This window comes from Nannospalax galili, unplaced genomic scaffold (assembly GCF_000622305.1).
Source record: "Nannospalax galili isolate Female #2095 unplaced genomic scaffold, S.galili_v1.0 scaffold455, whole genome shotgun sequence".
In the NCBI taxonomy this organism is placed as follows: Eukaryota; Metazoa; Chordata; class Mammalia; order Rodentia; family Spalacidae; genus Nannospalax; species Nannospalax galili.
The window spans coordinates 247114-263717 of NW_008335815.1; the positions used below are offsets into that span (position 1 = coordinate 247114).

At 41.1% G+C, this 16604-nt stretch overlaps 1 protein-coding gene and 1 long non-coding RNA gene across 5 annotated transcripts in view; one reads left to right on the top strand and one right to left on the bottom strand.

Annotated features, from left to right (window-relative positions):
* LOC115069925 overlaps positions 1-12791 on the top strand; it is a 29292-nt gene extending 16501 nt beyond the window's left edge. Inside the window, exons 2-3 of the long non-coding RNA XR_003849166.1 lie at positions 10817-10981; positions 12383-12791. This is a non-coding gene — a long non-coding RNA (uncharacterized LOC115069925). The remainder of the gene's footprint in view (positions 1-10816; positions 10982-12382) is intronic.
* LOC103731999 (myomegalin) overlaps positions 1-16604 on the bottom strand; it is a 243565-nt gene that overhangs the window by 101839 nt on the left and 125122 nt on the right. For all 4 annotated transcript variants that reach the window (XM_008830514.2, XM_008830515.2, XM_017797497.2 and 1 more), the window contains 4 exons: positions 8512-8588; positions 5497-5629; positions 5154-5326; positions 4483-4600 (listed from right to left, as the gene is read on the bottom strand). In XM_008830514.2, coding sequence (XP_008828736.1) covers positions 4483-4600; positions 5154-5326; positions 5497-5629; positions 8512-8588 — 501 coding nt within the window. The remainder of the gene's footprint in view (positions 1-4482; positions 4601-5153; positions 5327-5496; positions 5630-8511; positions 8589-16604) is intronic.

Sequence of the window (16604 nt, forward strand, 5' to 3'; positions counted from 1 at the left end):
GGGTGTCAGATCCCCTGGAATTGGATGGTTGTTATCTGCCAAATAGGTGCTGGGAACTGAACCCAGGTCCTCTGCAAGAGCAACCAGTGCTCTTAACCACTGAACCATCTCTCCAGCCTCAACAATATCTTTATAGATCTTCCACTTAAGGAATAAATAACCTTATTCACTTTCATATTGTTTCTGTGGATAATAATAGCAGTTCTGTTTTGAGCAATATGCAAGACACTTCATTTATATTACCTCTAATCTTTATAAACTGATATTAATATTTCTATCTCTATTTTATAGAAGAGGAAATTGTATTTCAGGGATTGTTTACTTTGTCCAAAGTTGTACATCTGAAAAGTAGTGATGCTGGGATTCAAGTGTCAAACCTTAACCTTGTTTTTTTCCTTATCTTTCTGCTTCCCTCATTACAAGTCAGGAAAGTTAATAGAATCAATATAGGAGGAAGTTCTTCCTATGAACTTGGACCTGACTGCATTCATCTGTGTTGGTTACTTTTTTCATCACTGTGATAAAAATACATGAAAAGAAACGTCTTAAGGGCCAGGCATGGTGGCATACACTTTTAATCCCAGCACTTGGGAGGCAGAGGCAGGCATATCTCTTTGAGTTCAAGGCCAGCCTGGACTACATAGCAAGTTCTCGGGCAGCCAGGGCTACATAGTGAAACCCTGTATCAAAGACAAGGAGGAGGAAGAGGAGAAAGAGGAGGAGGGGGAGGAATCAGCTTGAGAGGAGAGGTTTATTTGGGCTCAGAGTTTGTGGCTATACAGTCCATCACTATATGGCAGCAGCTGACAGCTGTGGTCATGCTGTCTTGCTTAACTCTGAGCAGATCAGGAAACAGAGAACAAACTGGAAGCAGGACCAAGCCACAATCCCCAAGGCCTGCACCCCAGTCACCCACTTCCTCTTAAAGTTCTATAACCTCCTAAAACAGCACCAATAGCTGGGGACAAATTGTTCAAACACACCACTGATGGAAGACATTTCACATTAAACCATAACACTTGCCTAGGTCAATATGAAGCACCTGAGTATGGCCAAAAATATGGAGATGTTATAGAAATCACTTCACTGTTTCATTTCATCTAGGAACACAGTAACCTAAACCACAATCTTTAACTTAGAATATGAATGCACATTAGGAAAAGACATTTGTTACAAGGCTTTGGCTGTTTTAGAGATAATACTATCTATAAACTAAGCCTATATACACTTCCAGTCCTGATTTTTTTTTCCTCCATCAGCCATTGACTCAAAGGGAGAGACAAAGAAATAAGATGAGGGAGGCTTTCTGTCCTCCACAACTGGGAGACCCTCCTCTCATAGGCCCTCTGTGCTATGGGAGTTCTACCATAGTGAGCTCCAAGGTGGCTCAGCCCAATGTGCAGAGATGCCAGCTCCCTTAGTTTTCAGATGGTAAGTGGGTCCTGGGGTGGCCTCCAGCCAAAGCAGCCTCAGTTGCTTATTTCAGTATACCACAGATGCCTAATCATTTCCTATGAAAAGACATTTTCTTTGAAGGAGACTGGAAAGCATTGTGTGATAGAATCAACAGTACAAGGTATGATTGTGTTTCTAAATGTATGCTGTATTGAGTAATAATAATAAACTTGATAGATACCCGGTAACATTTTAAAAGTGTATCAAGGCTGGGCGTGGTGGCACACGCCTTTAATCCCAGCACCCAGGAGGCAGAGGCAGGCAGATCTCTGTGAGTTCAAGGCCAGCCTGGTCTACATAATGAGTTCCAGGACAGCTGGGGCTACAGGGAGACCCTGTTTCCAGAAAGAAAAAAAAAAGTGTATCAAGCTAGTGTAATTTTTTTAATTATTTTTATTTTATGTGTATGAGTGCTATGTCTGCATGTATATAAGTGCACTCATGTCATGCAATGCCCACGGAGGACAGAAGAGGGTCTCAAATCCCCTGGAACTGGAGTTATGGACAGTTGTTAGCTGCCATGTGGGTGTTGGGATTTGAACCTGGGTTTTCTTCAAGAGCAGCCAGTGTTCTTGACCACTGAGCCAGCTCTGTAGTCCCAGATTAGTTCAAATTTATGTGACTTAACACATTTTTTTTCGCCCAGTGGTGATGCCACAACCTTTGCATACTGTACTCAGCCATGTCCTAAGTATTCTTTCGGAGTATGATGTAAGTCATTTGGACTTTTTTGAAATGATAATGTTTTTTGTTCTTTAAATCTGATGTGAAAACTGATACCAAACCAATTCCCATCACAAACCACAAATATCCACTTTAGTGCTTACCAAAAGATAAATGAGTATAAATGTATCCGCATTTATGAGCCAATAAATATAAAATGAGCAACAAGAATGATTTTATTCCAGAATTTTCCAAAAGTGTTATTTCTTTCAAAATGTTCACTCTGGGGTCTATTTAATTCTTCCAATGCTGCTGACGCCAACAAAGTAGAATGTTAGCATGACAGACTGGAGATTGTTTGGGGCTATTCTTCCAATCTTACACTGATAGAAGAGGACATATGCTTATCCACACAACTCATAAATAAGACAGAAATCTAGTTCTTATTCTCAGTCAAGATTTTTTTTCCCTAATGAAAATGTATATATAAAATATTTGGAAGAGTCACTGTGGCCTGTGCACCTAGAGTGGCCACCTTCAAGTGAAAAGTTTCATCTGTTTACCTCTATATCTTGCAGATATTATCATCTACTATACATGCTATGGCACAGAAAAAGCAGGGAAGAACTTGATTAAATTGATTCTTAATCTGGGTGCAGTGGTGCACACCTTTAATCCCAGCACTCAGGAGGCAGAAGCAAACGAATGTCTATGAGATATGAGGCCAGTTTGGTATAAATAGAGGGTTCCGGGCTACAGGGAAATCCTGTCTCAAAATTAAATAATAAGTAAATAAATAAATAAATAAATAGATTCCTATTACTGCTCTTTTGCCAAGACTCCAGCCTTTGTATATATGAACCAATGTATTAAAGTACGCATTTCATTTTCCACTGATCTAAAAATATGTAAGAATAGAAAAATGCCTAAAAATTGTTGACATTGCTTAAGCACAGATATATTCAAGGGTTTACTTATTTAGGTTGGGCATGGTGGCACATGTGTTTAATCCCAGCACTAGGGAGGCAGAGGTAGCTGGATATCTATGAGTTCAATGCCAGCCTGGTCTACATAGTGAGTTCCAGGCCAGCTGGGGCTACAGGAAGTCCCTGTCTCAGAAACACCAAAGGGGGAAAAAAAAAAGGGAGAAAGTCCAGTTTTGTTTTATTAAGGTAGAAGTCAAATGGAGAAAGGCTGTTCCCTTTATAGTAACTTTCAACAACAACAACAAAAGTCAATAATGACATTATTTTCACCATAGTGAGAGCACTTTCTTCAACATTAAAATCACATTTTATGTTCTATATGGTTTATAGTTCAGCACTGATGGGAAAAATTTAAGACTATCCCCATAATTCTCTGGTATCTAAACCTTTGTGCAGTCTCCATTCCTTGAGGTGTTATAGGGCCAGATTTGCTTCTAACAATAAGTCATGGAAAAGGTTATAGATTATTACTGCATAATTGTGCTATGATATATGGCAAAAGTGAGGAGATTGTGCAGATGTAATTAAGGTTCCTAATCAGTTGACTTCAAGTTAACCAAAACAGGGGGAATACTAGTAGGCCTGTCCTAGTCAGGCAAGCCACTTAAGAAAGAGGGTCTAGGGGCTGGAGAGATGGCTCAGCGGTTAAGAGCACTGACTGCTCTTGCAGAGGACCCAGGTTCGATTCCCAGCACCCACATGGTGGCTATGAACTGTCCTTAACTCCAGTTCCAGGGAAGATCGAAGCCCTCTTCTGACCTCTGTGGCATTGCATGACATGGGTGCACTCACATACATGCAGGCAATATACTCATACACATAAAATAAAAATAATAAATAAAATATTTTTAAAAAGAGGGTCTAGAAGTTTTAAAAGTCACGGTTCTCTATCTCTGGCTGTGAAGTAGAAAACCACGTGACTTCTACAACCACACAAAAGTAAATTCTGCCAACGACCCATCAGAGCTTAGAAGCAGATCTTTCCCTAGGTCCGCCTGGGGATGAGAAAGTCCACAACTGGATTTTACTCCTTTTTTTTTTTTTTTTTTTTGGTCTTTTTGAGACAGGGTCTCTCTTTAGCCTCAGCTGGAGATGGAGATCAAGCTGGCCTCAAACTCACAGAGACTGGCCTGCCTCTGCCTCCCTGAGTACTGGGATCAAAGGCGTGAGCCACCATGCCTGGCTGATTTCACTCTTATGAGACCCTAAATTGAGTTGTAGCTGAGCTACATCTGGATTGCTGACACAAAAATTGTGGAATAGTAAAGATGTGCTGTTGTAAGCTGCTAAGTGTGTAGCTATGTGCTGTGCAGGAAGACATAAAGCAAGGCAGTGTTCAAGGAAGTGTGAAGCTGGTGTCGCTCAGGCAGAGCCTCACCTGAACCTCCATGCTTGCTGGCTCCTCCAGAAGACGCAACAGCTGCTGTTTCTCTTGAGACAGTTGTTCCACAAGCCCCTCCTGGACAGCCAGACTTTGGCTCAGCTCTTCAATTCTCCTAAGGCAAAGGAAGAATGAATTTCTTTTTTGCAACTGTCTGATCACTTTGCTGTTCACCTGTTTCTACTTGGGTTCTTGATAACTATCCAGTGAGTTTTCTTTTTTAAAATTTTATTTATTTACTTACTTATTTATTTGTTTGTTTTTATTTAATATGCACTGAGTGCTTTGCCTGTATGTATGTAGGTGTACCTGTGTCATGCAATGCCTGTGGAAGCCAGAAGAGGGCATCAGATCCCCTGGAATTGGAATTAGAGACAGTTGTTAGCCACCATGCAGGTGCTGGGAACCAAACCCAGGTCCTCTACCAGAATAGTCAGTGCTCTTAACCATGGACCCAGCTCTCTAGCCCCGCCAATGAGCTTTCTGGGTGGATACCATTGAAAACGCAACCTTAACAAGAAATCTTTTAGTTGTGAGGCCATTAGTCTTAGAAAAGGTGAAAAATTCCAGTCAGATTTTAAAGGGAAGTAGTGTTGCTGCAGTGTGTGCTCATAGTTTGGGGAACAGGCAAAAGACAGCCAAGAGGAAAGATCGCCCCAAATACCTACCTGTCCCTGTGGGCCAGAGCCTCATTGTATTGGTCAGGCTTCACCTGGTCTGCTGGTACAACTTCCCTGTCCTTGGTGGTCTCCTTCAGCCTCTCTGAGAGCGCCGGGTCACCCTCCTCTGCCTTCACCAGAGCTGCCATCCGCGCAGCTTCATTCTTTGCTAGCCTGGATTCCTGCAAAAACAAGGGAAGCTGAGAGGCTGCGTGGACCCTCCCAGGTTAGGCGCGCTGAGACGCAGGGATGCTTGGTGGACTTGCGAAGGAAAAGAGAGGAGGGAGGCCAGAGGCAGGGTGGCCGAGAAGAGGCCAAAGTGGCAGGCAGTGGGTGGGCAGGCACTGCTCACCTCCTGCAGCTGCTGGATCTTACTCCCCAGGAGCTCATAAACGTGCTCTGTCTCTTGCTGCCGCTCCTCATGCTCCTCATACTGGCGCCGGAGCTCAGCTTCGTTCTGACTGTTGAGATCCTCCACATCGGCCCTAAAACCAGAGAGCATTCACTAGTGAGACCACGCACAGAACTTCACAAACAGACTCAGTCCGGGTTGCTTCAGCAATTCAGTCTCACTGAGCAGGAGAAAGAGAAGCATTGACTTCCGCAGTGTTGAGAGGAACCTCTGTTTGAGCCTTTCCAGGTGACCTGTTAGGAACTCCTTTTATTGCTTATCTAGCAGGGGAGTCCTGCTGCCTAGAGACGTCTTTATTGCCATAGCTTCAAGAAGAGGAACTCTCACTGAGAAGGCAAAGAGTTAACTCCCATGGTCATTGTCATCTATCCCTAAACTTTCCCATCTAAACTGTTTTAGAGGGCTTTGCTACTCACCTGCCCCTTGCTGTTTGAATTTAGTGTTCATTCACTTTATGTTGCTGGGACAGGATGTTCATTTGTACAGCCACAGGCCTGCCCCCCTCCTTTACAAACAGGAATGCATGGAGGACTGCCCTGAATCAGAGCCGCTTCTGCAGAGGTCTATCCACCTTTCATGGTCCCCGCAGACAGCAGATATTTAATCTGTGGAAGATCAGGGTTTAGGCCACACTTTGCTTCTCTGATATCCCTAGGAATGGCTGTCTAGGCACTAACATGAAGCGGGTAAGGTATCACCAGTTTATTTATAGTGGACAACAGCTGTCCTTGGATAACTGAGGATTAGAAATTAGGGGGCAGTATCAGGTGCTGAGAGCTCTTAATTCCGGTTGGGTTTTATTCCCATTTTAAGTCATTTGTTGAGAACCACAAACCATCGTCTTGTTCTCTGAACCAAGAACAATATTGAAGCACAGTACAGTTCATGAAGTACCAACCCTGGTGTGCTTTAACATTTGGATCAGGAGGTTGTGTCTGTGGAGATGAAATTGGACTTCCCAAAAGATTACAGGATTCCTTGATTGATGGTGGATGCTACTTAGCACCATCCAAAGGCTAGCTCCATCTTCCACTGTCTTGTCATTTTACAGCCTTTGGGAACTCTGAAGGTCTTGGGTGTGCAAGAGACAATAGTCAAAGAACTAACGCACAGCTTCCAAAGTGGTAAATCTCAGGAATCAACTTTTCCTATGATTCTGTATCTCTTGATAAATTCAATAGAAAATCACTGACCACAAGCTTTACAGAGTGAAGGCTGCACATTTTCTGGGAATGCCTGATTTAGGAGGCAGCTGTTCTAAAGTCAAGAAGACCCTCGAACTTGATACCAGAGAGGTTGGTTTTACCATTCATCTGAGATATCTTCATGTTTCAAAACAGTATGCTGCCTAAATCAAAGTAGAGATGATATAAAAATTTTAAAGTATTACAAACATCTCAAAATGTATTACTCAGTTGTTATTACAAGTTTTCTCTATTTTATGATAGCAAATAAACTTTCTTAATGGATGGCCCTGAAGACTCAACCCTAAAAGGAAAATCCTTTCATTTATTGCTTGGGCATTTAGAAATTTCAACATAATTCCAACAATTGCATTTCTCTGAGTGTGGTTTTGAGTATTCCAGTATGATTCGGTATCATTCTAAATATTAAGAACTACTGTAGATATAAAAGGAATATAAGATCAGATTGAACATACATGGATCACAGGATATATTATGACACTTACCATTTAAAACTTTTTAAAAAAATATGACAGAAAGTAGCTGAGCATAGTGGCTCATACCTTTAACCTCAGTACTAGGGAGGCAGAGGCAGGTGGATCTTGTGAGATCAAGGTAAACCTGGTCTACATAGTGAGTTCTAGGCTAGCTGGGGCTACAGAGAGACACTGTCTCAAAAAACCAAAACAAACAAATAAACAAAAACAAAAATAAGAGACAGAAACCACAATGATAAAACTAATTTTCTTTTGTTTTTTTGAGACAAAGTTTCACTGAACAGTCTACACTGGGCTCAAACTTGCTAAGTGGCACAGGTTGGCTTCAAACTCCCAATCCTCCTGCTTCAGCCTCCTAAGTACTGGGATTAGAGGTATGCATTACCACACCTGGCTAAAAACAACCATTCTAACAAGAGTAATATAGGAAAAATAATCAAGTTTTCTTCCAATCATAGACTCTGATCTTACTCCCCTAATGTAAGCAGTTTTCATGTGTTTACTAGCAACCCTCCATTTTTTTTTCTATGTATAATCAAGCAACTGCATGTATACATTGAAAGAACTGTTAGTCATTATCCCAAGGGACTTACGTTATCGAACATCACTTAACACTTTTCCTCCTCACTTATTCTGCCAAGGCTTTCCTAACAGAACAATAATACAAAGTACATTCTTTTCAACAGCTAAACCATTAGATGGTTGTACTAAAATACCTTCAGTCATAAGTGGATGCTGGTTTTTTTTTGTCATTACAAAGAATGACAGAGCTTTACCCCAGTTTGTCTACAGATCATCTGATTTTTGTTCACTTTTAAAGGTAATATCCCATACCAAAATGATTTTGTAATTCTCATTTCCACCAGAAGAGTATGAGAGTGCCCATTTCTCCCAAACGTTATGTCAACCCTTGATTTTATTGGAATGATTCACTGTCTCTGACAAAGGCTATTTGCAAATATCTCTTTATATTAAAAGTGGAAACATTCAGTTTCCTGATTGGTTCTTTATTGTTTAACAGGAAGTTTATAGTCTTAGGTCTAGAGGATTTACCAATCTATGGCAAAGTCTATCTGAATAGAAAAGTTAAAGGGAAAGGAAGCAGGAAATCCATGATTTCAAACCCCAAACTGAACACCACACTCAAACGCGAAGGAAGAGGTTAAGGGCTGTGGTTTAGGGCTATCACTCTCAGATTGGTGAGCCAGTCTCTGGAGAAGGAACAGTGCTCCCAGGCTCAAACTGCTCTGCACAGGGTTCAAACCGCAACTCACCAGGTTTTATCCGGATGCTGTCTCTTGTCCTGAAGTTCTCGTTTCAGGCTCTCCACTTCGACCTTCAGCTCAATGTTCTGCAAAGCACACAGATACTAACCATCATCAGCTGCCAGCACTCTGTCCTGATTCTTGCTTGACTCTGGCCTTGGTCCATACCCTCTCCTCTCACTCAGTCCTTTTCAGAATCCTTGACATAGTGGGAATCCAGATGGGTCAGCAACACAGTCAAGGAAGAGCAAATGAACTCTGCAGCCTCAAGATTCCCCATGCTGCAGTTTATGCCCCTGGCCCTAGATGATGAACACTGCTCTGAAACATTAGAGGACAAATGTTTAGCAAAACAAATGTTTCCTACTAATATAGGCCTGAAAACAAAATTGCTATGTATAGAATTATATTTAAAATTATCAGAGGGCCTAATTATTTATGTGTATGTGTGTGGTTTGTGTGCATGGGCACATGTGTATGTGTGAGTGCATGTGCACATGTGGGGGGGCATGTGTGTGTATGTGTTAGTGGTATGTTGTGTGTGATGTGTGCATGTGGGTTCCTGTATGTGCATGTGGAGGCCCGAAGTTGAGGTCAGGTATCTTCCCTCTGTTACTCTCTATCCTTATTTTTGAGACGAGGTCTCTCACTGAGCCTGAAGCTCATCTATTTGGCTAGGCTGGTTGGCCACTGAGCTTCAGGGATCAACCTGTCTCTGCCCATCCCCAAGGATGGGGTTACAGGCATGTATTATTATGTCCAGCTTTTATGTGGGTGCTGGGGATCTGAACTTAGGTCCCCATGCTTGTACTGCAAGCACTTTACCAACTGAGCCATGTCCTTGGCCCCTAGAATGGTGTTTTTCTTTTTCGGTCTTTTTGAGACAGGGTCTCCTGTATCCCCATAGCGGAATGCACTATGTAGACCAGGCTGGCCTTGAACTCAGAGATCCGCCTGCCTCTGCCTCCAAGTGCTGGGATTAAAGGCATATATCACCACGCCCAGCTGAATGGCGTATTTTTAAAAATTTATTTTATTTATTGTTTTATTTTATTTTAGGTTTATGAGTGCATTGCCTGCATGTATATAAGTGCACCAGTGTTGTGCAATGCCCATCAAAGACAGTGTTGAATTCCCCTGGAATTGGAGTTACAGTTAGTTGTTAGCCACCATGTGGGTGCTGGGAATCGAACCCAGGTCCTCTCAAGAGCAGCCAGTGCTCTTAACTGCTGAGCCATCTCTCCAGCCCCCTTAGAATGGTATTTTAACATAATATAATATATATGATTATTTATGATTGTCACCACCAAAAGCAGCAGCATTATCATCTGGGGACAGCAGTAGTTTGTTTTCTGTGAGACTGTAATCCTTCAAGTGGATTTGGTACTGAGACTGTGATGCTGAGAGCGAGGAGTCCTAAGTTGACCATCATTTCTGCTGCCAGCAGATTCACCTGTTGACCTTGTTAAAACTGTTCATGTTCCTCCACCTAGAAAATGACATGAATGGGTAAAATGTAATTTAAATACTTTTTAATGTATTATATTGTTGCTGTTATGTGTGTTTGTATGATGTGTGTTTGTGGGCATGCATGCCACAGCACATGTGTGGAGGACAGAGGACAGCTTTGTCAAATTGGTTCTCTCCTTCCACCTGGGTTCCATGTGCTCTTGGGATTGCACTCAGGTCATTGGGTTTACATGGCAAGGGCCTTTGCCCACTGAGCCATCTTACCAGCCTGAGTTAAGTCTTATACAAAAGAAAATGAAATCTATAATTTTGAAGTATTGTCAATGATGGTCCCTTATCCCTTGTTAATTTACTAAATCAGGAAGTTTAGGTATTTGCTAAGCCATTTCAGATAGATAGGTTAAAAAAAATGCTTGATCAAATAGGCAGATTCTTGAGGCTGGAAATCTGTGGTTGCAAATGCCTGGCGGTACATAAATAACCTGATTAGTTCTCAGACTCATAATGCCACACAAAATCTCCAACAGACATAAACTGATCAACAGAAGAGTCATCAAAAAGTCCCTTATAAACATGAGCGTCAAACTAAAAACAAACGCCCTTTACAAGGAATGTAGGAGTGTAAGATGCCCTGTGAAACAGTGAGGAGACTCAGTCCAAAGAGAACTGGCCTCACATAGTGAACCCACTGACTAGCTAGTCACTCTGAGCCCTGGTTTCCTCAGAGATTTGTGTGGCTGCTTTCTTTATTAATGAAGACAATAAACCACAGGGAATTAGATGAGATAGTGTGTAAAACACCTAGAACACTGTGTAAAGATGTTCACTTTTCCTTCACACCCAGGTCAGTCAGCTCCACTCTACCAGAATAGAAGACATCAATCATTCAGCCTCCGTTCACTCAGAACCTCAGATAAAACAATGAGGTCAGTTCTTGTATGGATTTGGACAAAGATGAATATATTTGAAGACTTTAGCAGCCATCCACTCCAGGTCTTTCATTTTAAAGGTAAGGAAATTGAAAGCCAAGAAGGTTACCTTTATAAAATCAGTGACATAATCTAGCATCCCACACTTGCTTCAGTATCTCAGTCATCAGAAAACAGTGCCCAGTTTTTGTCTGATTTAGATGAGCGTGGTAAGCTACAGAATTGGAGAATACACCTTGAAAGATGACAAAGGCAATAGTGTAATTGCCCAGAACCCAGACACTAAAGGCAAGAAGAGGGCTGGGCAAGGTACCTTAGTGTCTTACTGTCCAGAGGACTACAGGGGTCTTAGCCACCCCAACCCCCCATAACATAAGGACAATAGCACTCTGCTCCCTAATAGTTAACAGGTTCCTGGCACTTGGTTCACTAAGAATTAAGAGACTTCTTCGGGTTTCATTGATGCAGAGGCTTGAAGAAGGGAGGGTCTGCTACCAGGATGCCAATCTCAGTTTCTTGGCACCAGTCAAGCAGGGTGGCAACAGGGTTTCACTCTCAAATAGATACAACAAAGACTACATGAAATAATGCATAAAAACAGGCACAGTGCCCGGCATGTTGCAAGCATTCAGAAATGTTCATTATTATTGACAAGAACAATAACAATTTACTCTGGCTGAGGTAGTTGAAGTTACTAAGATCACGTATCATGTCTAATATCATGTCACTAAAAAGAAAGAAAATTATTTCACCAAAAGTAGGATGCCCTAGGTACCTAAGCATGAATTTACGCCCAGTCCGAATGAGCCCGCCCCATTTTGCCTTTAGTCTTTTGAGATAAATAATGAAGGGGAGGGAAAGGGGAAGAGGATAGGAAAGACAAGAAGTAGATTTGTGAGTCTCACAAGGAGCTGCTAAAATAGTTTTATCTCCTCAAGATGAGAGCATAAGTGGTGTGCTTAATTATTCCAGTAGATCAAAGTAATTTTAAAGGTGCTCCAAAATATTACCAAACAGAAATGCAAGTATGAACCCTCTTACACCACCAAAGTCTAACCTTTTTGCAGCTTCTTTCTGTAGAAAATTGACAGCATGTCCTCACTTTGGTCTGCCTTCCCTGGGTAAATATTCATGTGTGAGTTCTGTTCTGAATATAACTTGATGGAACCCAAATTAACCGCACTTGCTTATCACATCTCCAGTTCTTGTCAGCTCTGCATCAAGACATATAGGGAAACTTATGTACCGAAGACAGAGGAGCTTGGAGGAGGGTAGCTCTTTTGCCTTATGCCCCTGAAGGAAGAACTGCCCAACTCACTCAAGGAAAGATTTCAGTACTGAAGCTGAATTGAATGAGAAAGGTAGTAAGCTTCAGTTATAACGCTAGCACTTAGAATCAGAGGCCAGAGCTAACAACACACTTCTAGACTGGCCAGACTTTAATAACACTTTTCTCTGATCTGCATCATGCTGTGTTTCAGGAAACATCAATGACCAGAGACTCAACAGTAATCCACATTACACATACGATTCTGCTGAAATGATTTCTCTGCTGGTATTTACTTCAGAGTTTATCTAGGATCAAGTTAAAAGCAAAGAGCAGTAACTGAGTGATCGTCTGACTCCTTCCAAGTCTTCGATGTTAACTATAAATGGATCCATCCACTGCTCACATAATTTACTATGTGGTGATCTCTTTCAAATAATATTCTCAAAATTTTTTTCAGTACAATTTATGGCAGAATAAATCCTTAAAAAATACTTTATAAGAAACAAAGAGAAGGACTGAATAGCTGGCTTAGTGGTTAAGAGCACTGACTGCTCTTCTAGATGCCCTGGGCTCAGTTCCTAGTACCTACATGGCAGCTAACAACTATCCATGACTCCAGTTCCAGGGGACCTGACACCCTCTTCTGACCTCTGTGGGCACTGCATACACATGATGCATTTATATACAGGCAGGCGTAACACTCATATACATAAAATAAAAATAAATAAAATTTTTTAAAAAGAAACAGAGGGCTTTGACTGGTCAAGTAAAGTGAACCTTAACACCTACATGGCAGCTAACAACCATCCATGACTCCAGTTCCAGGGGACCTGACGCCCTCTTCTGACCTCTGTGGGCACTGCATACACATGATGCATTTATATACAGGCAGGCGTAACACTCATATACATAAAATAAAAATAAATAAAATTTTTTAAAAAGAAACAGAGGGCTTTGACTGGTCAAGTAAAGTGAACCTTAATCCAAAGCATATCAACCATTTCATCTTAAATGCTGATTGTTACTCATTGCATCAACTAGGTGAGTGGTTTGCACACTGTCTTCCATATAATACTAATATTTCACAAGGTATTTCTAAAAATGAAGTAGCAAGAAGTTTAAATTGATAAAAGGGAGCCAGTCATTGTAGCACTGGAAGGTTGAGGCAGGAGGATTTCTAGTTTGAGGTTACCCTACACAATGAGATTCTATCTCAAACAGCAAACCAAATAAATTGAAAAAGTATAGTCATAACCAAGGAGAGTTAACAATTCGCTCTACCTTTTATAGGTCAGGCCTTTGACACTTAACAATGCTCTTAGTGCTGAAAGGGGCATTAAGGGTCCCAGATGACGTTTCAATGATGTCTAACATCCATTTCTTATATTTGGGAGGGTTGCAACCCGCTTGAGTAGATAAGAGCCAAAAATTCCTAGGTATGTATTAATGACTAAGAAACAGAGGGGTAGAGAAGGTCATTAAAGATGAAGAATACAATATGGGAACAGAAATTGCTATACAGGCCAAATACATGTGTCTTTTCCTAGCTCAGTTACTTCAAGCATAAGTATTTGGCAGAGAAATTTTCTAGAACATTTTTAGAAATTTCAGCCATTGATGGGTGAATGGATAAAAAAACATAGTATATCCATTTAATAGACTATTATTTGAGCATAGCAAAGAATCATACAGAATTAGGGATATAGCTCAGTTGGAGAATTCTTGTCTAGCATGCATGAGGCCCTGAGTTCAGTCCCCAGCACTGCATAGACTGGGTATGGTGGTATGTACCCTTTATCCCAGCAGCCCTGGAAGTAGGAGGATCATAACTTCAAGGCCATCCTGGGCTATTATAGAGTGAGCTAGAGGGTTACATGAGGCCTTGTCCCAAAACCAAACAGCCATACATGCTGCAACATGAATGAACTTTGAAAATGTTATGTTAAATGAATGAAGTCAGTCATTAAAACCCCCCTACATATTATGTGAATTAGTTTATGGGAAATGTGCTAAATAAGCAACTCTATAAGAAAATAGATTGATGGTTGATAGGAAAATTGGAATGGTTAAAGAGTCAGATATCTTTACTGAATGTCAAAAATATTCTAAAATTGATTCCACATCGCTGAACATACTAGCATGTTTGTGTATGCATTGAATTGTGCTCTTTAAATGAGTGAATTGTATTGTTATATGAATTCTATCTCAATAAAGTTGCTATGAAATGCTTCACAAAGCCCCAGGAAGCTTCATTTCCATAGGTATAATTAAAGGACAATGATTATTACATATGCACTTGGCACAGTGCCCTATTCACAGGAATTAGTATATGATTGTATATGAACTACAGAGCAAAATTATACATTCTCATCAAGTTTTTGAACACAGACTATTTCTGGGAACTTCAGAATTTCTTTCAGTCTTAGCTCCCCAGCTCTCCAGGTTCCACCGCATTAGATGCTCCTGCCCTGTCACAGGATCAGAGTAAAGTCTTATAACTAATCTCTTCAACCTGTCACTCCACTATTTACATTCCCTAAACCATAGCTCTAATTATTTCATTTCCTGTTCTCAAAAGCCTTTAGTAATTTTTAAGTGCACAGCAATTAAATATCACACAACTGATATTTGATAATAGTGTCTATTTAAAATTTGACTGTGGGATTGGAGAGATGGCTCAGCTGTTAAGAGCACTGGCTACTCTTGAAGAGAACCCAGGTTCAGTTCACAGAACCAACATGGTGGCTAACAATCATCTGTATCTCCAGTTCCAGGGGATCTAATGCTCTCTTCTGGCCTTTGTGGGCACTGTACCACACAGGTGCACTTATATGAAGACAAAACACTCGTACACAAATAGATGATAGATGATAGAGGATAGATAGATGACAGATGATAGATAGATAGATAGATAGATAGATAGATGATAGAGGATAGATAAATGACAGATGATAGATGATTGATAGATAGATAGATAGATGATAGATAGATAGATAGATGATAGATAGAAGATTGATAGATAGATGATAGATAGATAGATAGATAGATAGATGATAGATAGATGATAGATAGATAGATAGATAGATAGATAGATAGATGGATGGATTTAAAATCTCACCTCTATCTTTGTACCCTATTTGATCTCCTGCCACTCTCCACCAACCCACCTGGAGTTCCAGAATAGACCCTGTGCTTTCCTGGTGCCTCATCTTGCTCCCCTGCATTGTCAAATGCCACATTCCTTGTGAAGCCTTACTTTATGTCTCCCAGTAAAAATTAATTTGACAATGGCTTTTCATAATATTCCTCTTGTACTTCAGTGTTGGCATACAATGTAATATTTCATACATCTACAAATGTCTTATTTGTCCTTAAGTTCTAAGCTGTGTACAGACAGAGTAGTGATGAGTGGAACTAACCAGGTATTCTTGTTGTTAAGCTTTTGCTTTTCAGGTTTGTGAAATTGTGTTCTAGGTCAATCTAAGCCCTACTCTAAGTTACTCCATATCACATAAAACAGTGACCTTCAGGCTGTGCCTTGTCCTGAGTGACTCCATTTTACAAAATGGCAGTTTGCTCCAGTTTTACTGCAAATGCTGAGGGAAAATAACCCTTCGTCTTATTTAACAACTACCATCTGTCCAACACAAGCCACCAGGCACAGACTGATAACATATTACACAAATAAATATTACCACTTATCAACAGATTAAGTCAGGAACAAATGGACATACGGGCATATCAAATCCATATCAGAAAATCCAGGTCTGTGAACTTATCTCACACACCACACCAATAAGTGATGCAACCCCGACTAGGATCACATGAAAAGAGGGACATCTCACCATGGGCACAACAGGACCCACCAAATCTGTTATCGGACCCCGTCACAAGACCAACAGATGAACTCCAGACCCTGTCCCCCTGCTTGATGCTGCCACATGAATTGCTGTTTGTCTAGACCCAGCCCTGCCTCTTGAATCCACTCTACACCTTGAACTAGCTCTGTTCTTGGGATCAGATCTGTGCTTCTTGGAGCACCTCTGGGCCTGGGTTGCTTTGTATTGAATCATTTTCTTTCTTCTTCTTCTTCTTCTTCATTTATTTTTTAATGGGGCTTTTGGCTACTGTAACATCCCCCCCACCCCGTAACCCTAAAATCTTTTAAGGATTAGATAAAAGCTCCCAAATACTTTCAACATTCTGGCCTTTGGAACAGAGTATGCTGCTAAGAGGCCCAAGGACATTCTGAGTTTTAGCCAAGAAACTGGCTACTTTTCTTTGGGGTCTTTTTACCCTAACTGCCTAGCCAATTCCTACCTCCTATTCTTATCACACCATCCTCTGAAGAGGTTATCCAGCTTGCGGATATGGAATCGGGCCGCAGACCGCTCTGGCTTCTTCCATGCTGAACAGGGATGCAGGGTGAGGCA